The following is a 26,659-nucleotide window of genomic DNA, read 5'->3' as shown; positions in this document are numbered from 1 at the left end:
TTGTTTTGTGATGGGGTCAAATAGGAATGTTGTTATTGATAAAAAATGTTTTGAGATTATGAAGACGAATGCAAGGTGGTGGAGAATCACCGAGAGCAGTTGTTGCGCGGTGAATCACATCTTCATTGAGCAAGACTCCTTGGGGTGGCTGGCTGGCATGGTAGAGGAAGGTATAGTTTCAGAGGGCCCCTCTATTTTCATCAGGTCGCGTAGAATTGGTTCTCACGTGTTGGTGATTCAGAGACAATGCAACTCTTATGGGAGTTTCTTCTCCTTATCAGAGTTCGGTCAAGAGAAACGGCGCGGCTTACTTGTGATTCTGGAAGGGAGGAAGGTGTTGGTTGGAGGAATTTTGGTGAGTTGTTGAAGGAAAGTGCTGCAATTGCAACCGCAACCTCCTCTGTTTTGGGAAGGGATAACAGAGGGAACCACCCATGGACGTTGCCTCCTCCACTACCACAGGGGCATGGAGTTTTTTCTTCGTACAAGGAGGCTCTATCTGGAGCTCCAAAACCTGCAGAGGGGTCAGGTCCTCTGGTGAAGACGCGGCCCTGTGAAGAAGCAAGTGTACGCAGGCCTTTGTTGGGGCCAAGTTTGGAAACTTTGTTACTGTCGTTGGCAGAGATGGAGAAGCAAGTCGGTGGGTTAATTCTTAATATGGGTGTATTAAAATGCTGCATTGAGGAGGGACTTCAGAGGGAGAAGATTTTTGTGGGGGTCCAGGGTGAAGGCTTCGTTAACGTGCCTGTGTTTGAGTATGGGCTTAAGGGGAAGGGAACCGTTTCTGGTGGGCCTCATTTGCAAGCCAAGTCTACCCAACAGCCCATCGATTTAGCTAAGCCCGTAGCCCAGGGCTCGAAGCCTGCGTGGAGATGCAGGGAAGCCCACGGAGCTAGCCCAGTGTCGTCGCTACCGTTGGTGGAGGGTCAGGCCTCTTCGTCGGTGGAGGCGAGTTCGAAGGTGGCGGTGGTGGGCCCGCCGGTGAGTTCTGTGCTACCTAAGGTGGTGTCGGCAGGTTGCAGAGTTGATGATCCGATTCTTAGTACCGCCGGAATCCTCGAGTCGGCGACTCAAACGTCGGCATCCTTGAAACAGAACCCGACGACTCAAACGCCGATAGCCACTGATACGCTTACTTTCACTACGGAAGCCCTCGATGAAGCCAGTGGCTCTGCACAAGCCTCGTTGGAACACAGGGTCTTTGGTTCGCCTGAATCCTCATTGAAACAGAACCTCACGGTGTCCCTCGCGACGGTGACTCTAACGTCGGCAACCACTGATACGCCAACCCATTCCACGGACACCTGCATGAAGAACCTCAATAGCATTATTTCTTTGATGATAATTCGCCTTTTGGTGGAAAAAAAACTTAGTACACTTGTCGCCTTCCTTCTACCAAAGATCAAAGATCTCGAGATTCCTGCCTCCAAGAAATTTCCTCCATAAGAGTGATCTTCTCTAAATTAGCAACCACCCCCTTTTTATCTCCATATCCTCACCTGAAATTTCCCCAACAACTAGGGGTGTAAATTTAACCGGAAAACCGGACCGGACCGGCTGGTCCGGTTTTGAACCGGTCCGGTCCGGAATCGGTTCTTATATTATGAAAACCGGCCGGACCTAGTCCGGTTTCGGTTCCGTAGTTTTTGGAACCGGACCGGACCTAACCGGACCGGTTGGAAAAAATATATATATAAAAATTAATTTTATATATTATACAAAATATTTATATATATAAATTTTATATATAATATATAATTATATATTAAATTTTTATATATAATATATATATATTATATATGAAATAATTTCATATTATATTTTATAAATTATAACATAAAATGTTAATCTTAAATATGAACATTTGTAATTTGTTTGATCATATGTTATTAATATAATTATATATAAGATAATGTTATTATAATTTATAAAATAAAAATTTAATCTTAAAGATGAAAATTTAATTGATCATATGTTTTAAACATAATATATATATTAAATTATTAATAATATTTTATCATAAGAAGTAACATTTTATTATTTGTTTTTTACATTTTAAAAAAACCGGAAAACCAGACCGGACTGGACCGGTAAAACCGGATGTACCGGTTTAGGAGGGTAACCGGGGCCTAATCGGTTTTGAAAAATGAAAAACCGGTACATACCGGTTCGGTCCTAAATTTTGTCCAAAACCGGACCGGACCGGACTGGTTATACCCCTACCAACAACTCCCTATCCTCAAAAAACTTCAGCTGTTCCAAGAGATGCTTCCTTTGATTTTCCTCATTCCCAAAAGAATAATGAAATATACAAGCCCCAAATGTACAATCCTCGCGCAGGCCTTTTATAAAAAAGTGGACCCCATCATGAAAAAATGTGAAAAACTTACTTTTTCTTGATGGGGTCCACTTTTTTACAAAAGGCTTACGCAAGGCTTGTGCATTTAAGGCTTGTCCCTATACTCTTTCCCAAAAACCTCCACATTCCATTTCTTCAAATCTTATTTTAAAGCTTTGAGTTTTCCAACCAAAACAAAACTAAAATGATCTTGTGACCACCAAACCTCACCCTATCCACAAAGCCATCATCCTCCAGCCACATATTTTCAAATTTAAAGTTCCTACACCCTCCATTAATGCCCCCACAATCCAACATAATGGGATAATGATCAGAACAAATCTTCGGAAGCCTCTTTTAACATAAACCAAAAGTCTCCAGCCTAGACCATGCTCTCCCATTGGACCACGTAAAATCTCCACCCGCAATGGGTAAATCACTAAGATCTGAGTAATGTTGAAATCCCTACCAAAACACCAATGAAGATTCCACCAACAGCAAGGACCTGCCATTTCATCTCACAAGAATCTCCTACTACTATCCAAATTAGGGCCATAAACACCCGCAAAAGCCCATTCGAAACTGTCATCCACATTCTTAAATTGACAAGCCACCACATTTTCTCCCACATAATGTTCTATCAATTCCACAACCCTCCTATCCCACATAAAAATGATGTCTCCCGACCGTTCGAAACTAATGTTACCTACCCCACATGATGACATCTCCACAAACTATTGACAATAGTTTGATTAATAAACTTCAATTTGGTTTCCTGTAAGCAAATTACATCATCTCTCCACTTTACGGATTAAGTTCTTCACCTGGAGATGTGAGTATACATGGAGTATTTATTTGGTGGATTAAGTGAGAATACAAGAAGATCCAATTATGACATTGACTAGTCCTTTGTTAATATAGCATAGATGTGGCTAGTGTTTTCTTGCTTCCTTACTAACAATAGTAGGGTCCACCTAATAATGCCATAGAATGCTGGGGTACCGTGCAACACATGCCATGATGGGGATTTTAGTGATTTGACCAGAGGGAGCCATAGATACTTAAGTTCCACATTGGGTAGCTGAACTGTGAGAGAGTTCCGTGGATGTAAAGTCCTACATGGAAAATTTATTTGGTGGTTCTGGGGCTTATAAGCGATAACATTGGCTAGTCCTTGGATTGTAGCACAAATGTGGCTAGCAATCCCATGAGTTGTGCATTCTTTCGTTTAGATTTTTTGTATGACGACTCTACGCCTAGCCTTTTTTGTTTGTTCTTTCATGATGCTTGGACTTGACTCATTGACATTGATTTTTGAGGATGTTGTGCCACGATGCTAAGATGCCCTTATGAGTAGAACAGAAAATTTAAGTATAATTTGCATTTTCTAATGGTAGTATGAACTCATTACCAAGTAAGTTTACATCAAATATATATTCGGTTGTTGTTCTTGGATTGTATAAGCACTCTTCAGATATGTTTAACTCAATATACTTAAGATTCATATTTGTAGCCACTATGGACATGTGTAACCTTTCATTTCAGTATTCCTTATCATAGGTCCAAAGGTGCAACACTCCCTTACCACCATAGGGTTTGGAATGCCACTTCATACTGTATTAGACCATACTACAGAATGTAACAAAATCAAATAAACTGAAGGTATATAATATCTTTAATAACCCCCTGTCATCATAATCCAAAAACTAACTTCTATGTGTAAACTTACTAAAAACTCGACTAGTTCAGAATCTCCACTACTGGTTTTGGCTTGCCAACTCTCCATCACTGATAATTGGGACATTTAAACATAAAAACATAAATTGTTTTTAATAATTAACATAAAAACATAATTTTTTTCTTTGATAAGTAAGAAGATATTTTATTGATATAAAGATAATCATAGCCCAAGTACACAGGAGGTTTACATGTGATTACACCTATTTAGGAACTAGAAATGGTTAAAAGGAAATTATGGAAACTGAGACCATTTAAATCTAAAGCAGTGGCCCACATAAATAAAGTCTTCTAGAAAAAAACTCTTAAACTCTTCAAAGGAGCGCTCAAGATCCTCGAAATTTCTATCATTTCTCTCTCCCGATACACCAAAAAATATAAATGGGAGCCATCTTCCACACAACTGCAATCTGTGGTGTCCTCATGATCCCTCTCCAGCTAGCTAGTAGTTCAACCACCCTTCCTAGCATAACCCATGCTAATCCCACTTTGCTGAAAAAATAATTCCATATGGCCATTACAAACTCACAATGTAGAAGTAGATGATCCACTGTTTCACTACTATTTCTGCACATACAACATCGGTCGATGATGATAAGCCCACGTTTTCTTAAATTATCAACAGTCAGTCAGTATCTTCCCTAAAACTGTTGTCCAAGCAAAAAAAAGCAGCCTTTGTAGGTGCTTTACGCTGCCAAATGTTCTTCCAAGGAAAGTGATTCCTACCTTGGGCAGTAGAGTCTCATAAAACGAGCATACAGAAAATTTGCCTTTCTTGGAAGGCCGCCACTCCAATTTATCCTCTGCTGTAACAGCAGGACTGATGTTGTATAGCAAGTTAAGGAACTCTTCCATGACTCCTACTTCCCAATCACGGCCTCCCCGAATTAAACTAACATTCCATTGCTGCACACCATTGTTAATATCCCGCAAGTCAGCCACCACAACATCTTGTTCCCTTGCAATTCTGAAAATAGCGTGGTAGACATCCTTAAGAGCCATATCTCCATCCCAAACGTCATGCCAAAAACTGATTCTATTGCCATCCCCCATACACAGCCTAGTGTTGCTAGAGAAAGACCACCAACCTTTCCGAATATGCTTCCATAACCTCACCTTGTATGCCCCCCCCCCCCCCCCCCCCCCCCCCCACACACACACACACACAGAGTATCAATCACCATCTTCCATAAGGCTTCCCTCTTATAATTATATCTTTATAGCCACTTCCCGAGAAGAGCCTTATTGAAGGCCCTCACATTACGAACCCCCAATCCACCACCCCTCAAGGGAGAGCACACCTTGTCCCACCCAACTAAATGGAAATTTAAACTCATCTCCAAGTCCACCCCATAGAAAATCTTGTTGAAGCTTCTCAATCCGCGAGGCAACACTAGTGGGAAGAGGAAATAATGACAAGAAATAAGTGGGAAGGTTTGAAATGGTACTCTTTATTAGTGTAATCCGACCCCCTTTAGACAAATACACTCGTTTCCACCCAGCCAGGCTACGCTCTATTTTCTCTAACACCTCATCCGAAATAGTCTTGGCTTTGAATGATGCTCTCAACAGGAGGCCAAGGTACTTCATAGGTAGCGAAGAGACCGCACATCCCAATATATTAGCCAGCCCCCTGACATTACACACATTACCCACAACAACCATTTCCGTTTTAGAGAGATTTATTTTTAACTCGGAGACTGCTTCAAAACACAGCAAAATAGCCTTTAAAGATTGAAGATGACCTGGATTTGCCTCACAAAATAACAGCATATCATTTGCAAACAAAAGAGGCGATTTAATGGTAGCACGATAGTATCCCCCACTGAATAACCTGAGAAAAGGCCACCCTCCACTGAAGCCAACTACATTCTGCTTAAAGCCTCCATGACAATAACAAATAAGAGGGGTGATAGTGGATCGCCTTGTTGCAACCCCCTCGAGCTGTTAAAGAAACCCATGGGATCACCGTTTACCAAGACCGAGAAGCGAACCGTTGACACACAATGTCTCATCCACCCCCTCCATCGCTCCCCAAAACCACATCGCCTCAACAAATAAAAAAGGAATTCCCAATTAACGTGATCATAGGCCTTCTCCATGTCTAGTTTGCATAAAATACCCGGGACTTTTGACTTGATCCTGCTGTCCAAATGTTCATTATAAAAACATAAATTAATCTAATACTTTGTAAATTGTACATTATATAGCTAAATGATTTTGAATTAGGCTTTCCTTTGGAAACATTCTTAAATGCGTGTAAGCATTTATCTTTTTAGTGGCCAGCACCCTTTAACCCTTGGGTTTAAGGTTTTGCGCCAATCTCACAACCTGTGGCCACAAAGGCTGCCACATCCTGTTGGATGTAAATATCCCAATGAACCACACTTCTCAACATCCTAGAAAGTGGCTGCACGTCCACCCATAGTATTAGTACCAAGCATCATCACTCATTGCTCATTTCTTGTAAACAGCACAGCATTTCATTAAATCCATTACAAACTTTTCATAAAAAATGGTTTACATGAAAGATCAATATTATAGCATATGAATTTTTTTTAATATGTAATGCAATTTTATTAAAAGTGTAACCCAAGTACGCAGAAAGGAAACACTCAATCTAGTAAGAAGAAGAAAAAAGAGAGAATCTCTTGAGCATCTAGAAACTAGACAATTGGAAGCCATAGTGAGCAGCCATCATAGCATATAGGGTGCTGAATAGGATAGTGTTTAATTCTGTCATCATCCTCTCTCGGTGCTCAAAAGTTCGAGCTTACATTCTTGCCAAATACACCATATTAAACAAAGGATAATGATCATCCAAACTTCTAAATTTCTTCCAAAGGGACTGCCAACATGCCAATAGTTCCAAAACTTGGTAGGGCATAGCCCACTCAATCCCAGAAGTGTTGAATAGCCCCGCACATAAATCTCAAACAAACTTACAAAGTATCAGAAGGTGATCGATAGTTTCCCCATTTTGCTAACACATAGGGCACTGGTCAGAGCAACTCACAAGTTAGTCTGCCAACCCCACTCACCACTGGGCTAGTCAGTCCTCTAGCCCTCTTCACACCCATCCTAAGTCTTTTGGAGAGGCCCCACTCGCATTTTGCCAATAATCCACGTTTGGAATTTAGCTAAAAACCTTCTCCACCCCAAATCATCTCTTCCCTCAGGTATGATGACAAAACCTCTTTGGCCAGCTTCTCCAAACTCTCAACATCAAGAATCTTCCATGTCAATTGAAGCAACACTGAACCATGATAGTTGTGTTGCCAGCACTGGAAGACTTCACTATTGTACCTCCTGATAGGACTAGAGCTTCCAGCACCCTACCAGCCAATCCATGCTAATTCGACTCAGTGATTTAGCCCTAGCCCTACCAGGATTTTTTTCAATTAAGTGCATCACCATCACCGCCATTGGCCACTGAAAGCTCCAATACCATTGCTTCAATGCGTAAGCAACTTGTAAAACCCATTAAAACTAACTTTGTAAAGTAGGAAATAAAACCTTGCAAAAAAAGACCTATCTGATTTTTTTTTTTGGGGGGAGAGAGAGAGAGAGAGAGAGAGAGAGAGAGAGAGAGTCACAGAATATTTTCAGCCAGAATATTATGCTAAACTTCAAGCAAATCCTACTTTAAACTTCAAAACCACCCATTAACTGCTCTACTAATATGGTATATTAGAGGCTTTTGTCCTACGCCAATTTTTCATAACTTATAACGTGAAGATGTAATGACCAAAGGATAATGACCCAAAGAAGGCCTAAGCCATACATGGGCCTATAAAGGGTAGGAACTCCTCATTCCTAAGTAATGTGAGATTTCATTCACCAACTTCTCATATTCAATCCAGAGTATCACATGGAGATTCGCAAAGTGGTAAGAAGCATGGCTAGTGACAAAGCTCCAGGTTTTGGTGGATTTATTATGGCTTTCTTCCAAACATGTTGGGAAGTGGTTAAAGATGATGTCATGGGGTTCTTTCAAGTGTTTATGAAAATGGAAGGTTTGAAAGATGTTCCCAATGTGTAGCTTGGCTTGGAAGAGGATGTACTTATACATGGATGGTAGGATAAGTTTGATCAAAAGTACTATCTCCAACTTGTCTGCATGTTTCTAATTTTTATTCCCCCTTCCCACTAAAGGGGCAGATTGCATAGAAAAATTCCAAAGTGATTTCTTTTGAGGTGTGATGGATGATAAGCTCTAATTTCGTCTAGTGAATTGGACTACAGTATGCACTCGAATCTCAAAGGGAGGGTTGGGAGTTCTAAACTTGCCGGTTTTCAATTGAGCCATATAGTTAAGATGGTTGTGGTGATATCAACAAGAAATGGGGGCTTTCTGGAAAGGTGGAATAGACAGGGGTTTGTTTGGAAATAGATCTCATATCAAAATTCTCATCCCATCTCCTTCTCAAACATAATTCAAATACAAAATTTTCAAATTAATCATTACAACTTTTTCAAACTAATCATTACAATTTTCCCAAACTTTCAAACAAAAAATAAAAAATAATTCAACTTTTTCAACTTTCTACACAAAAATAATATTATAAAACTATATTCTAAAAATATTTTAACTTTATGATCATTGTTGTTTGGAGTGGCTCTTTGTGCACCCTGAGCGAGAGAAAACCCAAACACATCCATCCCACCACCACCCCTCACCCACTATCGACTGGAGAGTGACACCTCACCTTCGTCACAGAGGAGGCCGACGGGCCTCGACCTGTTCTATGTCGAGCCTCATTTAGAAGATGCAAACGAGGTAACAGAAGGTAGTGCTTCCCCTACTTGTTCTATGTCTCCTGAGGGAGCAGTAGGGTTTGACAAAGTGGCACGGCAAGGATCGTCGGGGGATGGAGCACATACAAGCAATGCTGATGGAGAGGGGAGGAAATTATTGGTTTGTCATTGGTGCCTCGTGTGGGGGAAGGTTTAGAATCGGGAGTGCAGTTGGGTACTGTGGTTGGGGATAATGTCGTTCCCTTGGTTTCTTTTCCTCCGATAAACGATATAGCGGGTTCACCTTCGGATTGGGTTATGAATAAAGTTAACGGGTTTAAGCAAATCCTGGGGCTTTCACATGGAGAACATGAAGACCAATTTAAAGCACTACTCACTGCGATTGAGGCGAGCCACGAGCTTGAAACCAAATCAAATTTTAAGAAAAACAGGGAGTTAAAGCGTCTTTCATGGGCAATCAACTACGATACTAAGAGAGGTAGCTTAAGTCGAGGGAAGACTAAAGGGGGAGGGCATTGTGAAGATGTTCTCGTAGTGGGATTTTCGGGTAGAGGATTAATTTTACGGAAAACTAGGGGCTGGGGTTGGGAAGGTGTTTTACATTCCAATTTGGGCTTGGTGTATTTTGGGTAGGTTTCATGGGCTTTTTGAGTCATTAAGGGCTCTTTAGTATGGGCTAGGTGTTTTCTTATATACGTCCAGTGTATTTGGTCACTTCTATTGATATTTATAATATAAAAAAATATTTTAACTTTATAATATTTTTTATTCAACTTTTTCTCTCTCATTTCCCAAAATCCAAAAAATACTCAACTCAAACTATCTCACTACTATTCACAAACTATCTTACTGCTATTCATAAAATTCTCATCTCATCTCACTTCCCAAACGAGCCCTAAAGTTTGGTGGGGCTTTGGGCAAATGGGGCTTGAATGAGGTGCATGGAGCACTTGCCTTGAGGTGGGTGATGGTCCAAAATAAAATTTCGGCATGACTTCTAGTGTTGAGATAGGGTCCTAAAGGATTTTTTCACAAAATAGAATCTTAAGGATTTGCATGAGTGTAGAAAGCCTCAATTGCAGATTTTTGGGAATGTTCTTGTGGTTTTCTTCATTGGAATGCCAGTTTTTCCTAAGCAGCACAAGTTTGGGAAATTGATGCTTTCATAGAGTTTTATAATTGACTATAATCTACTAGAGTGAGAGTGGGAGATGTAGATAAGGTCTTCTGGTGCCCTTCTAAAAAAGGGCAGTTTACTGTCTGTTCATTCTATTTGGCCCTTGCTATTCAAAATACTAAACCATTTCCCTAGAAGAGTATTTGGAAGACTAGGGTACCCCTAAGGCTGTGTTTGTTTTAATTGGAAAAGATTTTAGGCTTGGTGTGTTTGGTAGGGGTAGAAAACTTTAGTAAAAGAAAAAGGTTAGATCTGGTGTACGAAAAATTAACCGCTTAGGGCTTAAATTGAATTACACTTCAATAGAGGAGTAAATCAATTTCCAAGCCTCTTTTGCACATTCTGTGCATATTTTCAATTCGCCTTTCAAAAAACAACTGCATATCTTTTCACACTTGTTCTAATGTGCAACAAATGGGTAACAACCTTGAAATGGATGGGTCAAATCACACAGCATCATTATCATTTCATACCTTATTTTTTTGAGCTTTGTCATCAAGACTTCTTTGTACCTTGGATTTTAACAATTTTATTTTAAATTTGATTAATTGCCAGATTCATAAGCCATAAATCAGGCCCAGGTATAAAATTGAAGATTCTTCCTCTGAATGTCTATTATATCATTAAATAACAAACGAAAATATGTTTGATTGAAATATCATCTTGCACTTTTTATTTGGAGAAATTTAAGATTCTGATTGTTCATGTTGGTGGGACTTTTTCATTGTTGATAACGTTACTTCAGTTGCTGCATTGTTGAATAGCATCATTCTTTTAGTTAGAAAATATTTCAGATGCAAATATATTCTTATTTTCCTTATTTTACGTCGAAACAAACACAGCTTAAAGTAGCTTTAGTTGTATGGACGAAGATTCTTACCATAGATAACTTAAAACACCGGGTCATGATGATGGACTGGTGTTGTATGTGCTAAAAGAACGGGGAGATCGTAGATCATCTACCACTACACTGTGAGGTAGCCATGATCTCGGGGATTTATTTTAAAAGGAATAGCGTGGGATATGATTAGAAAGTTGGTTGACTTTCTAGCAAATTGGAGGTGTCTACATGGCAATCAACAAATTGTAGCTATATGGAATATGGCCCCCATATGCCTATGGTGGTGCCTTTGGAGGGAAACGAACAATAGGAACTTTGAAGATCATGAGTGGATGATGGATGAGCTTAGAGTTTTCTTTTCCACTACTTTATTCCATTGGTCAATTGCGATAGATTTTTATGGATTGAATATCCATGATTTTCTTGTATCAGTTGTTAATCATGCTTAGGTGTCTCTATTATTTATGTCCTGTGTACATGGGCTATATCTATTGTTTTCATTGATAAGCTTTTTGATTACTTGTCAAAAAAATAACTCTTTAGGGCATGAGCATAAGCATATTACTTACCTTGCCTCCTTAGCCTGTAGCTCAACACTACTTTAATAGCCTAAGGAAGACATTAAGTGTCATTGTTCCATTCTTATCTATGCAATTGTCTAACGTTTGAGTCCTTCAATACTTGCTTATTATCAAATGGTAGATCTGATTTCCTTGCTAAAACATTCTTCTTTCTCTAAAAATTGATCTTTTGGCTGACCTCATACACTATGTGCGAAGGTACTTTTTGGTTGTACTAAACTTAATATCAACTAGATTATTCATTATATTTCCCTTTGCAATGGAATATGCACATCTTTTTTTTTTTTGGTTGGATTCTCATGTTTCTGTTTCTTATCTAACTCTCTTTTTCTAGACATTGAAAGAGTTTGTTGGCGTTGCCGAGACAGAGGTGGCATCTGTTACGAATTTATACTCTGTGGTGGTATGTTGATATGATATTAACTACTTCTTTGATACTTTATCTTATGATACATTATCTTATTTAGTGAAGAGTTTATGAGATCGTGCTTTTTTTTTTTTTTTTTTTTTTTTTTTTTTTTTTTTTTTCTTTTGATCGGTAAGATTATGTTTTCTATAATCCTTCTTTGGCGTACAGGGTAGAAATGCAGATGCACTTGCGCTATATTTTGGTGAGGATCCTGCCCGTTGCCCATTTGAGCAAGGTAAGTTATAATATCAACTTATATTGTATATAAAATGTATGGATTGTTAGAATATAAAATAAATGAATAAATTCAGGTCTCCCATTTGTTTAAGCTTTCGATTACTATGCTAACAAAGCATAGATCAACCCTGACTCCATACTTCACCCTTAATATGAATTAAATATTTCACTTGTTGGGCATACTTAATAAGGGAGTTTGGCCCATGTGTGAGTGGAAGTGTTAGAGACATAGAATAAAAATAAAAATGATTAAATTCACCTCTTCCCATTAGTTTAAGCATCGGAGATAAGTGGTGATTTAATATGTTCTACTCTTTCTTATAGAAGTTATAAGCCTTAAATACTTTTTCCATAGGATCAATAAACCCTCTATTAAGACTTTTTGGCCTTTTACAGATAGAGAGCGGACTAATCCATACCAATCCTTTATGGACTTATCCAAAACAAAAATATATTTTTGGCTAGATAGAGTTTGGAAGCTACCTTTGGGAATTGAATAATTTGTTGTCTTGAATGTGGCTTGGGAATTTACTTTTATTTCTTGAACTACATGTATCTGTGGTGAGATCTATTAGACGGCATATTAAAGTTGGGGCCACATTCTCTAGAATGTCAATTTTGTGAAGTGATTTTCTAGGGAGACCAAAAAACTATATATATTTCTCGACAGAAACTTATGGAGTAGTAGTCATAATGGAAAAATAAGGAAAGAAAAAATGAAAAAAAGACCAATGAGGGGGGGGGGGGGGGGGGGGGTGGGGAATGGATGGAGTGGAGTTTCACCACCCTCCTGTTATTCTAGTTTGTTTGGTTTTGTACAAACATATGGGGAACTCAAGAAAATTGGATTTGTATAATATCCACACATGCATGCATTACATATTGTCCAAGTTATAGCTGGTGCAAAATACCAAAGTAATAGAAAGTCAATTGGGTGCTGTAACATTTTGGTGCAAGTTAATCCTGATCCTTCTTTGAGCAGTATTGTAATTAATTATTTCTTTGTGGTAATAAATTAAACTGAATGCTGCATTAAATAAATGCAGTTACTGCAACACTCCTAAACTTTGTAAGGCTGTTTCGGAAAGCACACGAGGAGAATCGCAAACAGGCTGAGCTAGAGAAGAAGAAAGCTGAAAAGGAGGCCGAAATGGAGAAGGCAAAGGGCATTAACCTTACAAGGAAGACAGCGAAATAGGTGAAAATCGGCTTATCTACCACTGCATAGTAAATTGAGCTCCTGCCTTACGGCCGAGCTCTGCCTCATTGTTGGTGACTAAATGATGGCCAAAGGACACCATCTTGTTTTGATGGTCAGAAGCCTGGCTCTCTTCAGTACTGGTGCAACAGAAAGCCTTCCACTGTGTTTTAAATGAGGCAGAAGTGCTTGTTGAGGTCTGAAAACTTCGATTGTGCAGAAGTCTTAGTTGAACATGCTTTACTTGGATGATTTTCGATCAGAGGATCACGGTCCACTGACCAATACATTAGATATCTCGCAGCAGAGCAAATGCTGACAAAAATTTGGGGGTTGCCATCATTGACTGAGAAGCAGAGGTACTCCATATGGGACGACTGCCATGGAGGTGATGAATCTGACCCCTACAGCACCATTTTGAGAGGGAATTCCGTAATCTCGGGTCAGTGTTTCATTATTGCATCGGCTTCCATTTTCACCATTCATTTGGCATATTTTTTTGACGCCAGAGTGGATGCCTTGGGCATTGTAAAGCACACATTCGAACTGTACCATGAAACCCTTGTACAAAGCTCTAACCTTCTCTGTAGAGTTCATTCTTTCCCATGTAACATAAAAAGTTAGTTACTTTTCTTTTCCTTCCAATTGAGATTTTGATAGGAACCCGTCACGAAGATATTGTATAGGTTTCAGGTTCAGAAATACATGTTAGAAGACGGGCTCTCTCTTAGTGCAATTGTAACATAAACAAAATTCAGGCTGCAGTAGAAATTGCTTGTTTATTTTGTTTGATTCTTTGTCAGCACAATATTTAGTATTTACCATTCATGAAACGTCAAAGGTTCTTGTCTTTCCTCTCTTACTCTGCTGGTTTGTGAGTCCCAAGAACTACTGCCTTCCAAAGAACTATTGCCTTATTTGTTGCTGGATTGAACTCGCAAATCGAGTAACAATTTGTTTGTACTAATATTCTGCTTTCCTTGTTTTACTTATCCAAAAAAAGAAAAAAAAAATCTGCTTTCCTCTGCAAATTGAAATCGGTAAATAGTGCTTTGTGGATCTGAATGTAAATAGTGGAAGGGCAAGACAATGGCAACTAGTTGTTGAAATCCAGTGAAGGAGTAATGAAAAACAGAGCTTTACACCTATTCGAAGAAATGCTTCAACGAGAGTAAAGTCTGTGTAAAACTTATCATTGTATTACTATTGCTTTTCACACCGAATACAACCACAACAGTGCAGTATTTATAGGCATGTTTATCCTATATTTCAGACTCATTTACATAAAGAAAATAATAATAAAAGTCCTGCATTCGGTTACAGATATATTCAAGAATCTTCTACTTTATTCTAGCACGTCTATTGTGCAATTCTGTTGAGAGTTTGTTGCAGAAGGTTCTTTAGATGCTGAGTCACTATGTGCTCTATTATCCAGCAATCTGTATTCTGCCATTTGCTGTTGCTTTATTCTTGCCCGGGTGGCGCTACGTACAGTCCAATTTATTGGACTCCTTTGCAATCCAAACATAGGAATAGACAAAAAGACCCTCACTTTATCATTGACTTGACTAAAACACCCCTAAATCAAGAAGTAGCCCAAAATCTGAAAGAGCATTTCAGTCTTCTGCTCCATCTCTGTGTCGTGCATCTGCTCCTTGCCTCCTCCACCATTGACGACTCCTCGAGACCTCGGGCTTACAAAGGTACAGAAAATAATCTATAGAAGCATCATTTTAAGTTTATGAATAAGTTTATCGGCTCCATTGTTGCAGGTCTTGTCATCGCTATCATCTTGCTCTTGTATTTTACCGTTCTGTAAGGGTAACAACATGAACAGCTCTCTCTGCCACAAATATCATCCCTAACAATTGGGCACCTAAAGCCACTTACACTACCTCTCGCCTCAAGTTCTTTAGTACCTAAAGCAGTTGTTTTTCTTCCCAAAAGGACTTCTCTGCATGGCCATGGCTCCCTCCCCAGCCCCCAATGCCAAAAACTAGACGTTTCTTTTCTTTTTAACTCTTTCTGATTTGTCACTACTTTTGATTTGGGTAACCATGAAAATGCAGCCCTCTCCAAAGGAGGGAGAGCTTGCAGTATTATATGTTGGGGTTGTAGGTTTATGGGTCCTGTAATTTTTAATGAATCTGCACCGTTCAATGCATATTTCCTTATGTTAATTTTTAATTTTTAATATTTCATTATGTTAATTAGCTAAAAAAATATTAAAAAAGCACATGATCAGTGGAGCTAATATTAAAAATATAGTTGATTTGTCCATAAAATTAACAACGTCAAATTAAGGAATGAATGATTTTGCATGTTATAGTGGAGTTAACAGTGGATTAATATCGTTGTTCCTATTTAAAAAATAGGACTTTCACATCTAAAAGGACAAATGAAAATTGTTTATAAAATGTTCTGATACTTTTTGGAGTTCTTCTTTTTGTACAAAGTCTTGGGAGGTGTTTCTTGACAGTTACAATTTGTACGAGAATGCATGGTTTCAAAGTCTCTATAGTGAGTGAATGTTTTGGGTTCCTATATACCTGAAAGATACCTTCTGGGCAAGGATGAACACAACTCAAAGAAGTAAGCATGAATGCCTTTTTTGATGGATTTGTACATTCAGGGATTACATTAAAAGAATTCATCGATCAATTTGATAATGCATTGAGGAAGAAAGTAGAGAACAAATGGCAGTGGATTTTCACTCATTCAATTGCACAGTCCCATGTATATCTCATTTACCTGTGGAGAAGAAATTTCAAGAAGTGTACATGAATTCTAAATTTAAAGAAGTACAGGCAGAAGTAATAATGATTATCTATTCTCATTGTGTTCTCATAAAAACAGAGAGGGTAATTACAATATATAAAGTAAATGACCAAAGGCAAGTTAAAAACTTCATCAAACGATCAACTATGCATGCATTCTTCAATGAAGATAAGTGCGAGGTAAAGTGTATGTGGACTATTGAGATGAGAGGAATTGTATGTAGGCACATTCTTTCAATTTTCTCTGCTAGGGATGTCTGAGAATTGCCGGAAAAGTACATTATGGATAGGTGGATGAAGGACATTAAACGTAGATATGCTCTGATTCGAAGCAGTTACGATGACTTGAGTGGTAAACCAGCAGATAGTAGGTACTCTAATTTGATAAAACTATGCTACCAAGTAGTTACAAATGCAGCTGAAAGCGAAGATAATTCCATAGACATGACACAGAAGTTACAGGCAATGAATGAAATGTACACTAAATCAATACCTCATGCCACAATTGGAAGTACTCATACTTTCATTAATGCCGAAATTAAAAGTTCGAAGAAAGTGCTAAGTCCTCGAGTTGTTAAAAGAAAATGGAGGCCCCCATCGAAGAGAAAACAACCTACAATAGAGAAATTACAAACCAAATCAAAAAGGCTGGGTAGGAAGCGACAGAGGAAAAATGTGGGAAGATTTAAATAATGTGAGTTTAATATATGCAAATATTTGTAATTAAGTTATTTAATTTGTTTATGTATTCAAATGTAGGCAACTGCACGTTCGGAAGATGTATTAAATCCAACAGATTCTGTAATACCGTCTAGCACACAACAAAGTGTTGTTTCACAATTGTCTGGTACACAACAAAACGTTATTTCTCAGGTAAATGTTGTTAATTTTTCCTTTTATTTCTATGTTGAACAATTAATGAGAAGTTTTGCATGAGTTTACACAATGTTTCATACTACTTGTAGGTGGACTTTCAACATCATGACCCTCTTGAGGATTGATGAGAAAACATTGTGGACTGCTGCATTTTGATGATGTTAAGAGATGGGAAGATGTTGAAGATTGCATTTTAACTTTTAATATCATTGTCTTATTTAACTCAATGTATTGTTGACTACGTTATCACGGAAAACTCACTTTTTTAAAATTTCAAATGCATGGGAAAACAACAAGAGAGGAATGCTTAAAATAAATTTCTTATTTGAAAAATTTAATTTCCTTGTCAATGAATAGTAGCTACAATTGGCATGACAACAGGGAATTGTTCACAGATTTGTAATACATGGGAAAACAATAAGAGAGGAATGCTTAGAAATAAATTTCTTATTTGAAAAATTTAATATCCTTGTCAATGAATAGTAGGTACAAATCGGCATGACAACAGGGAATTGTTCACAGATTTGTAATAACCCAACAAATTGATCGACGAATTGTGGAGATGTAAGATTACATCAACAATATTGTGTAAACTTTCTTTTGATTGTGGAAGATTACAAAACAGTTTTGTAATCGCCCCCTCAGAATATCAAATTGATCACCCCCAACAAATCTTACATATGCTCACAATAACAAGGGGCGATTACAATAGAAGAGAAGAGAATAGAAGCTTACATCTACACCTTACAGCCAACGGAGAGAGAGAGAGAGAGAGAGAGAGACACACACACACACACAGGCAGAATGGGTCCTCTCTTGAGGAAGGGGAAGGCGACGTCAATGGGCCGATGGAGCTGTGCAGGCGATGGCGACGACAATGGGCTGAGGGCGAGGGCGAGGGGGAGTTCCTTTGCTCTGCACTGGATTTCACTAAGGAAGGAAGCTCTGGATTTCACTTCCTTGGTTCTGCTACGAGAAACGCACCGTTTCATCAATAAATGAAACGGGAAGGCCTCCAAAGCAGTCCACGCCCGTGGACTGCAATAAGAATTACTCTTACCTCTAGTGTCAAAACTCAAGGATAATATACTACTTGTAGTTGCAGATGGCTCATCTTCTACTTCTTGCTTTCTTTCTGGTACAACGTTAGAGTTTTGTTTTGTTTTGTTAAAGCATTAGCAATGGTCTAGCCATTGCCAAGTTTAAAATTTAGTTAGAATCTTAATTTTTGATTATAATATCAACTTTTGAATAAGTGAGTTCATATTAGACTAGTCATTATAAAGTTAAAATAATAATATAATATAATATTTTTTTATTATTTTTTCTATTTTTTTTTTACAAATATAATTTATATATTTCTTAGATCTTTATATTTTGTAAAAATAATGTGTCTACTCTATCAATCGGTAGAAATAATGTGCATGTCATTCATGTTTTACCATTCAAAGAGAGAGGAAAGTGATGAAATAATTAAATATTGCTTTCCATTGTAAATAGTATCTAGCTATGTTTGGAGAGGACTTAAGATTTACTATTTATCAAGTCTTAAGTTTTGGACCATTGACTAGTCCAATGTGGAGGTTTTTTCTCATATCTAGCTAAAATTTAGACTTGCATTGACATTTGACTAGTCCATTACCAATGCTCTTACTTACAAACTGATGTAAATTGATTATTCCAAAGCATTTATATTATTCACTCAGTAAAGGTGGCCAATGTACATGTTAAAAAGAAGTGAAAAAAGAATAAAAAAGAGCATATACGGTTAACTGTATTGAATATAACAAATAGAAATATAATGAAATGGTGTTTAAATTCCTATCTTCCTATTTTACATCTCGTTGGTGGTCACCCTACAATGCGGGTCTTTAATGTCCATATGTTGTTTTGCCTGGTTTCCCCTCGAGCTACAATAATCGATTCTACATGATGAACATTATTTCCTTGACATCGTGACTTTTGTTCTGTGAAATTCATGAACCGAGGCCATCTACACTGTTTGTTTCCCACAAGGTAATTTCATGGAATAAGTTCTTCTTTGGTTCTTAAAATGGCGTAACCATGATCACCTTCTACCTCTGCAATCTCAACCGAGCAACATAGGCTAGCAGAATCTTTCTTGCAGCTTTTGAAGAACATGCAATTCACGATGGTATCTAGAACAACGAAAATGGAATACAAGTAAGCGATGAAAATTCCCTCAAAAACCATGGACGAGCCAAGCTTCTCGGCAAAATGATAAGCTCTCACAATCCGGTATTGGAACAAGGCTTCAACGGCGGCCAGGGCCATATTGATGGGCAATGCCAGGGATAGCGCCGTTGAAGTTCTTCCTCGCATCAAAACGCAAGCCTTGAGTATTGTCATGTAACCCCCACATCGTTCGATGCCGGAGACAACCATTGCCAAGTTGCAAACTATGATGGCGTTGGCCAGAATTATGGAATAGAGCACAGTCCCTGCAGCTGAGAGCAAGAGAAGGAAGTTGGGAGAAGAGAAGCCGAATCCTTGGAAACAATTAAAGGCAAAGAAAAGAAGAAAGAAGAGGGTTGCATTGACAGAGAGGATCAAGAGTGAATTGCAAAAGTGGGTGAGAAGGAGTGGATTGTAAAGGGTAAGTACTGAAGAAAAGGTAGGAGGAAATGTCGGTTTGTTTTGTTTGAGAGCTTGAATTATAGATGCTTTCGTGATGAGGAGGAAGGTGAGGGTGAAAGGAAGTGTAAGGATGGAGGAAAAGATGGTTTCAGAAAGTTTCTGGTTTAGAACAGTGAAGAATTCTAAAGAGGAAGGGAAACCTGCAGCATCAAAGAGAGTTCTCAGGCGATTGTATATGGTTGGTAGAAGAGTTGAAGAGGAAGGGACATAAGCTTGTGAGAGGAGAACCGAAACGGAGAAGGGGAAGGCAAGGAGCGCGGCGGTGGAGGTGAAGTAGTGGTATCTTTGAAGGAAAGTGTAGACTGATCTTCTGATAATCTTGCTGCTTGTTTCTGCCATTGGAGATTTTGGGGTACCATCTTCCATTGAGAAGGAGAGGGAGATGAAATGGGACGTTTCAGCAAAAGGGCTATATTTTAGAGTAGTGTTGAAGGCATTGCCATTGGTGTTTCCTCTCCTCTTTTACAAGTTTGATTTAATGGGTCTCTCTCTCTCTCTCTCTCAATGGTAGGTTAGAGGTTCATAGGGGGTTTGGTGCTTTGGATGAATGGATTGGCCAACAACTAAAAACTAACAAAAAACAGAAGGGATGGAAGTTGTTTTGGGCATTGTTTTTTAACAGTTGGTCTCTTTGGACTGTCTTTGTGATATTCAAATCACTAATTATTAGATGGCTGAATGAATATGAGAAAAAAAGCACCTTTTTCTTAACGAAACACCTTTTACTTGTAGCTTCGCTTTTAATTAAGGTCTTCCCTATACTTCATATCGATTGCTTCAAACAGACATTATATATATATATATATATATATATATATATATATTATATTATATATATTTACCATTTCGTGAGGTGTCCTCTTCCCAAGTGTCCATAATATATATGCTCAATTATGGAAAATAATAGACCTTTCATGTGGGCTCTCTCTCCCTTAATATACAAGCATGGTTTTAAAAGAATTTCCCATATTTTTAAAGTCTTTAATTAATATAATCTAGAAATTTAGAAGAGCTGCTCATGCAGCTGCAAAACTGCCATTGTCTTTAGACTTTGAGCATGTATGAATGGAGGATGGACCTGTTGAGGTTCTTCCTATCATCTCTATTGACAAATCATATATTGTTTGAGTTCAATGAATTGAAGTTTCCTTTCAAAAAAGTAAAAAGAAAAAGAAATTTAGAAGTGTTTGCACACCTTCGTTAAGATTATATATTTGAGATTTCATTGTGTGAACATCATGTTTAATAATTTATGTTTTGTTATGTTTCATGTGGCAAGTGATTGAATCTTTTTTCTTTTTGGGGGTAACTCAAGTGATTGAATCTTAGCTTGCAAGAGAATTTATAAATAATTAACCATAAAAATAAAAATGAATGGGGCCAGAGATTTTATCATGTTCATATGTTATCATTTTTTAAGAGAGCGGTATTCTAAATTTATACATTATTCATCCCATACTCGACCCGGGTTTAGACCGAGTCGAGTTGAGGTAAATAAGAATGGAATTTAATTGAATAAGCCGTGAGTTAGGGAATGAGGTACAAAGATGGTGAGGTATCATGCGGTTGGTACGTAGACTTTTTAGAGATGGGTTGGTTAGTTGGGTGGGGTTTTTGGTTTTGCATATAACGACGTGTAATTTCCTCAATTGTTTAGCTCTAAATGTTCCTTCATTGTTAAAGTGTCACTTTGAATATTTGGTGACCTCCCAACTCAAAATAATCTCATGAAGAAAACAAAACAACCCAATCAAAAATTCTATACTTTGATTAATCCAAAATAGAAATAAGTTAGGGCATCCAAAAACATCGATCAGTCAGGAACTTTTTTTTTTTTTTAAAGAAAATCACGGTACTTCCAATTTTATTGATAGTCTTTCACTTTTGATGGAGGAAAAATAATATATGCCTAATACTTTATATTTGATGTGTTTTTCAATTGCCAAAAATGGTCCTCATGACTCCTTATGGTGGTGGGTATGGTGCTCCATCTACTTCTACTCTACTTTTTTTCTCCACTCCACTTCATTTGAATCATATATGTCTAGGGTTGAGTGTTCACGCCAATCGTGTGATTTTCAGCCATGGTCGTCCAAATCCCTTAATTAAAATTGATGAGATGTTGGTGTGCCATAAGTAGTCCCACACACTTGGCAAATAAATATTAGTTTGCATGATTAATGAGAGATTATCATTTTTCCAATAATTAGATTTAATCCAATATTGGTTCAAATTATTGTTTTTTTTAAATATATATATATATATATATACAAGAATATTTCACGTTTTCTCCAATAATAACCCTTGTTAAATATTTCACATCACTTATTTTGCTCCTCTATTTCTATGTTGAGAGGGTGCACTTCTGGCGATTAGAATCCATATCCTATCTCTTTTATTACTACAAGAGAAGGACATATCATTTGAGTCAATGACTCAATGATAATTCCTTCTTTCTTTCTTTCTTTCTTTTTTTTTTTTTTTTTTTTTTTTTTAATTTTTTTATTTATTTTAAGAACGGTATTGATATTATATAAGTAACAACTCATACACCTTGGTGCATACAAAGAATAAAGAAATAATTAATAATTCTTAGTTAAAATTGTGCTCAAATTAGGGTTAATCCATTAATTAATGGTGCCTTATTGTATGCATGTCAACAATTGACCCCATTATGGAGTAGACATATAATATTAAATATAGGCTTGGAATTTTTTAGCTATATATATATATATATATATTTATGATCATTAATATTTATTGATGAAAGTTTATTTTAAATGAAAGTTTATTCCTTAGTACTCAGAGTGGAATTATATAAAAGGGGAACAACTTTTAACTATCAAGCTCCATTGATTAAATAAATAAATGAATAAAGGTATTTTAATTTAAAATATTAGAATCCCTCCTACTAAATTATTTAGATTGGCATATATAGGGGTGTCCCATTCTATTAGATTAATTTGGATTATATATATATATATATATATATATATATATATATATATATTAGTTGAAACGTAAAGATCAATGGATTAAGTCCACTGATCCAAAATCCCCATTTGACATCCTCTAAAGATACTGCTTGGCCCTTAATTTAGTTGTTTTTATTTTAAAACATGGACCATATGGGATCTCATCACCAAAACTAAATAATAATTAAAACTAAAATTAATGGCCATATGTCAAGTGCTTATAAAATATTGTAAAATGTTGGTAATAACGGTCACAAATCAAACTAATTCAATATATATATATATATATATATATATATATAAGAAAATTATATCATTTATTACAAAATATAATTCAATATTAAGCACTTGTACAGCCATCAAGCAATCTGACTCAATCAACATTCTTTGGATTCCCATGTTAGGACCCAACTGTAAGGCTCGTAGGATTGCTAATAATTCAATAGTTTCAGCATCTTTGACTTCATACTCTTATCTTGCTAGCTGCCAACATAACATCACCCTTCCCATCTCTAAGCACCAACCCCACCCCTGCTCTATTGATCTCACCAAAAACAGCTCCATCTACGTTCAATTTCAACCAATCACTAGGTGGAGGCTTCCATTCATAGTAAGCTCGAACCATAGTCTTAGGCAATTGCTTCAGATCTATGAATGACCTTTGAACAGAAAGAGCATAATCAATAATCTGTTGCACTGCTATACCCTTCTGCTCATGAATCATTTGGTTCCTTCTCCATCAATAACATGGTTGAAACTTGATAGGCAGTTGAAGTAGTACAGAAAAATTATCAGTGAAATGATCAAAACATCTCAACCAAGGTTTTTGGTGTTCTAAACAAAACAAATCTACTCACAACTACAGAAAACAGAATCTTTTGTGATGCTTTTGCTCCAATTTAACTTGGGAAGTTTTGGTGATTACCATCCTCGGGTGGAGCAGATGCTGAGAGCAGCAGGGGAAGAGATCACTTCTGAACTCAAAACTATAAGATCTATAGGAAGGAGTCAAGCTTTGAATGGAAGTTGTCTTTTGAGTTCCCAATGTGGTTTGATTTTCAGCTCTTCATGTTGCAACCTGATTTTACCTTCCTTGAAAATTTCCAATTTGAGAAAATAAAGGAGAACCGATTGTACTTACTTCTGAATTATCACTAACAACACCATCACTGTCTCCTCTAGAATCGTTCTCCCTTGATTTTTCCAAAGTAATGACCCTTGCACTATTGTCTGGGGGACCAACCTGTGAAGCTGCTGCCTCTTGAAGCTGGAGGGCATATTCTAGGTGCCACAAAACATCTCCCATTCCAGGCCTATCAACACCATATTCTTTTAGGCATTTCTCTGCGACTTCAACATACTTCTTCAGTGAGCCATTGTTGATACTGCTGGTAATGTGAGGGTCAATTATCTTCTCAATGATGCCCTTCCTATTACATTGCATTGACCATTCAGCCAAACTGACCTGTTCCCTTGGCAATGATGGATTTATGGCAGGCCTTGCACATAATACCTCGAAAAGGACGACTCCAAATGAGTAGACATCAGATTTCTCAGTTAGTTGTTGCCTCCTAAAGTACTCGGGATCAAGGTACCCAAAGCTACCCTTCACAGCTGTGGTTACATGGGTTTGATCCATTGTTGGTGCAGCTTTTGACAAGCCAAAATCGGAAACTTTGGCAACTAGATTCTCATCGAGAAGAATATTTGTGGTCTTTACGTCACGGTGTATTATTCCTAGTGCTGCACCTGTGTGAAGATAATGCAACCCACGAGCAGCACCAATGCAAATCTCAAGCCGTTGTTTCCATGACAAAGGAGGAAGCTTTGAGCCATAGAGGTGATCTCGAAGTGGTCCATTAGCCATGTACTCATATACAAGAATCATCTCTGATTGCTCATCACAAAACCCAATTAGTGAAACAAGGTGGCAATGGCAAAGCTTGGAGAGCATGTCTATTTCAGTCCGGAATTCATTAATGCCTTGCTCTGAACCTGAGTTTCCTCGTTTTATGGCAATCTTGGTTCCATCTTCCAACACCCCAAGATACACTTTTCCAAAACCCCCAACACCAATCATTGCTTTTTCATCAAAATTTTGTGTAGCATTTTGCAACTCATGAATGGTGAAGAGCTTGCCAAGACCCTGTGATGCAAAGTAACTAGAGTAACCACTCTTACTCTTGTGGGAACCAAATAGGCTAGATCTTCGAGAGCTACTCTTGCTAGTTAAGAAACTAGTGCGACTGGAACAGAGCGGGAGGAGCCATGATAAGAAGCTATTCCGCTTCTCCCAACCTCCAGGTCTCTTTTGCCACCGAACAAAAATTGAGGCCAGCAACAACATTGCTGTCACTGCCATTCCCAGGCCGACAGCTGCTAAAATCTTCATTCTCCTTTTTGCTGAACTCGATCCCTTGTATGAACCATCAGCAGTAAACAAACCATCAAAGCTGTTTGCCTCGTTGCTCATCTTCATTACCTCCAATCCATTAAGAATTGCATCCATATTGCCTGAATGGGATTCAGAAGGGCCAATTTGAACTAAAATGGAACCATTTGTGATGGCAGTCCGATTTAGAACAAAGTCTTTGTAATAAGCAGTGGCAAGGGCATTGGTGAGGAATGACAGGTCAAGAATCAAAACTCCCACCATTTGGTTGATATACACATTGAAGTACATATTGTTGAGGGTCTTGCTCACAATATCACAAAAGTGCAACCTGATCAAATAGGAGAAACTTGGATCCACATTCAGTTTCCAAGTAAGGTTGACATTCGGTTGCAAAGTGAGTGGGTCTTGTATATGCACTGCCGTTGCATAAACTGAACTTGGAGCAATGTATGCAGTTGCACCACTATCTGGGTACTTGATGGTTTTGGGAAAGACTGATGCATCTTTAGACCCTTGTGGAAACATGTTATACTGACTATCAGGTTCCCATGTCCTTGACAACGTATCATTTGTAGGAGTTATGGTTGGCCCTCCCACATTCAGCCGATACGATACTTGGAATGCCGATTTAGACAACCCTTTAAAATCTCCAAGTGGAGAAACACCGGTTGCTAAATCAGAGATTAAAGAGTCTGGAGCGGAGACAACCTCAATAGCGTTGATGAATGCATATGATTCCTTGTTGGGCTTAAATTGGAGGGAGAATATATCTGAAACATTAATCAAGTATTCTTTGAAAACCAATGAAGTGTTGTCCCTGACAGAAAAGTGATGTAAGAGAACAATCTGATCAGCATAGACAGAGAAAACGGCATCCGTGAGATTGTATGAGGGGTGTGCAACTGGGAAGAAGTAAAGACGAATCCAATGCCAGCCCACTTGGGAAATGAAGAATGTGTATGTGGAGTCTTCAAGAAATATCTTTGCAGTACGATATACAGGTAACGATGAAGAAGGTATGGAGGAAGAGGCATTGATAGATATGGAATCTACTGAAGCCTGCACATCTTCATCGGTTTGTAGGAGAGAAGCGGCATCATGATCGGACTTGAAGGTTCGGCCATCATCAAGTTGAGTTGATTGGGATGATCCACAATCGATGAGATAATTATCAGGAGGTGTGAATGTGGCCGTATTGGAAGAACCATTTTCTATGGCTGAAGCAAAGTTTGTGAGGTTGAGCAGGAAGAATAAGAAGAGGAAGAGGAAGATCAGAAGAGGAAGGGTGGAGAAAGGTTGAGGCCATGATGCCCTATATCTATCTCCTCCCATTATTATTGCACCTATAAATGCCAATGGAGATATTAATTCAGCAACGTAGGTGGTGATGATTGTGGAGGTGGGCTAGACATAATGCAATATGCCAAAAGCAACTAAAGGCTAAAGGGGATGGTCAGGATAAACATGGAGAATAAAGTAGGAGACATTGTAGGTGGGTTTCAAGTGAATTTGTAGGTACAGAAATGACAGCAGCAGCTAGAGAAACTAAGATGGAGGAGAATGTTGGAAGCAAGTAAGGGAAAACGTGCAGAGTTGTATGTTTGGGAGGTTCTGATGAAGAGGGAAGACTCGGTAAAAAGATATTAAAGAAGAATTATTGTATGGGATAGCGAGCTATGCTTTGAACCTTAAAAGCTGCTCT

At 38.0% G+C, this 26,659-nt stretch overlaps 3 protein-coding genes across 3 annotated transcripts in view; 1 reads left to right on the top strand and 2 right to left on the bottom strand.

Annotated features, from left to right (window-relative positions):
* LOC121234444 (formin-like protein 20) overlaps positions 1 to 14,066 on the top strand; it is a 36,947-nt gene extending 22,881 nt beyond the window's left edge. Inside the window, exons 15-17 of the mRNA XM_041130379.1 lie at positions 11,767 to 11,835; positions 12,010 to 12,076; positions 13,125 to 14,066. Coding sequence (XP_040986313.1) covers positions 11,767 to 11,835; positions 12,010 to 12,076; positions 13,125 to 13,276 — 288 coding nt within the window. The 3' untranslated portion in view covers positions 13,277 to 14,066. The remainder of the gene's footprint in view (positions 1 to 11,766; positions 11,836 to 12,009; positions 12,077 to 13,124) is intronic.
* Positions 14,067 to 18,951: 4,885 nt separating this feature from the next.
* On the bottom strand, positions 18,952 to 19,953 carry LOC121235354. The gene has a single exon (XM_041131703.1). The coding sequence runs from the start codon at positions 19,951 to 19,953 to the stop codon at positions 18,952 to 18,954; it is 1,002 nt and encodes a 333-aa protein (XP_040987637.1).
* Positions 19,954 to 22,838: 2,885 nt separating this feature from the next.
* On the bottom strand, positions 22,839 to 26,651 carry LOC121234445 (probable receptor-like protein kinase At5g61350). The gene has a single exon (XM_041130380.1). The coding sequence runs from the start codon at positions 26,287 to 26,289 to the stop codon at positions 23,647 to 23,649; it is 2,643 nt and encodes an 880-aa protein (XP_040986314.1). The 5' UTR covers positions 26,290 to 26,651; the 3' UTR covers positions 22,839 to 23,646.
* Positions 26,652 to 26,659: the final 8 nt, after the last annotated feature.

This window comes from Juglans microcarpa x Juglans regia, chromosome 6D, assembly GCF_004785595.1.
Source record: "Juglans microcarpa x Juglans regia isolate MS1-56 chromosome 6D, Jm3101_v1.0, whole genome shotgun sequence".
Lineage (NCBI taxonomy): Eukaryota > Viridiplantae > Streptophyta > Magnoliopsida > Fagales > Juglandaceae > Juglans > Juglans microcarpa x Juglans regia.
The sequence above is the reverse complement of the archived record's forward strand: the minus strand, read 5'-3'. Positions and strand labels throughout refer to the sequence as shown.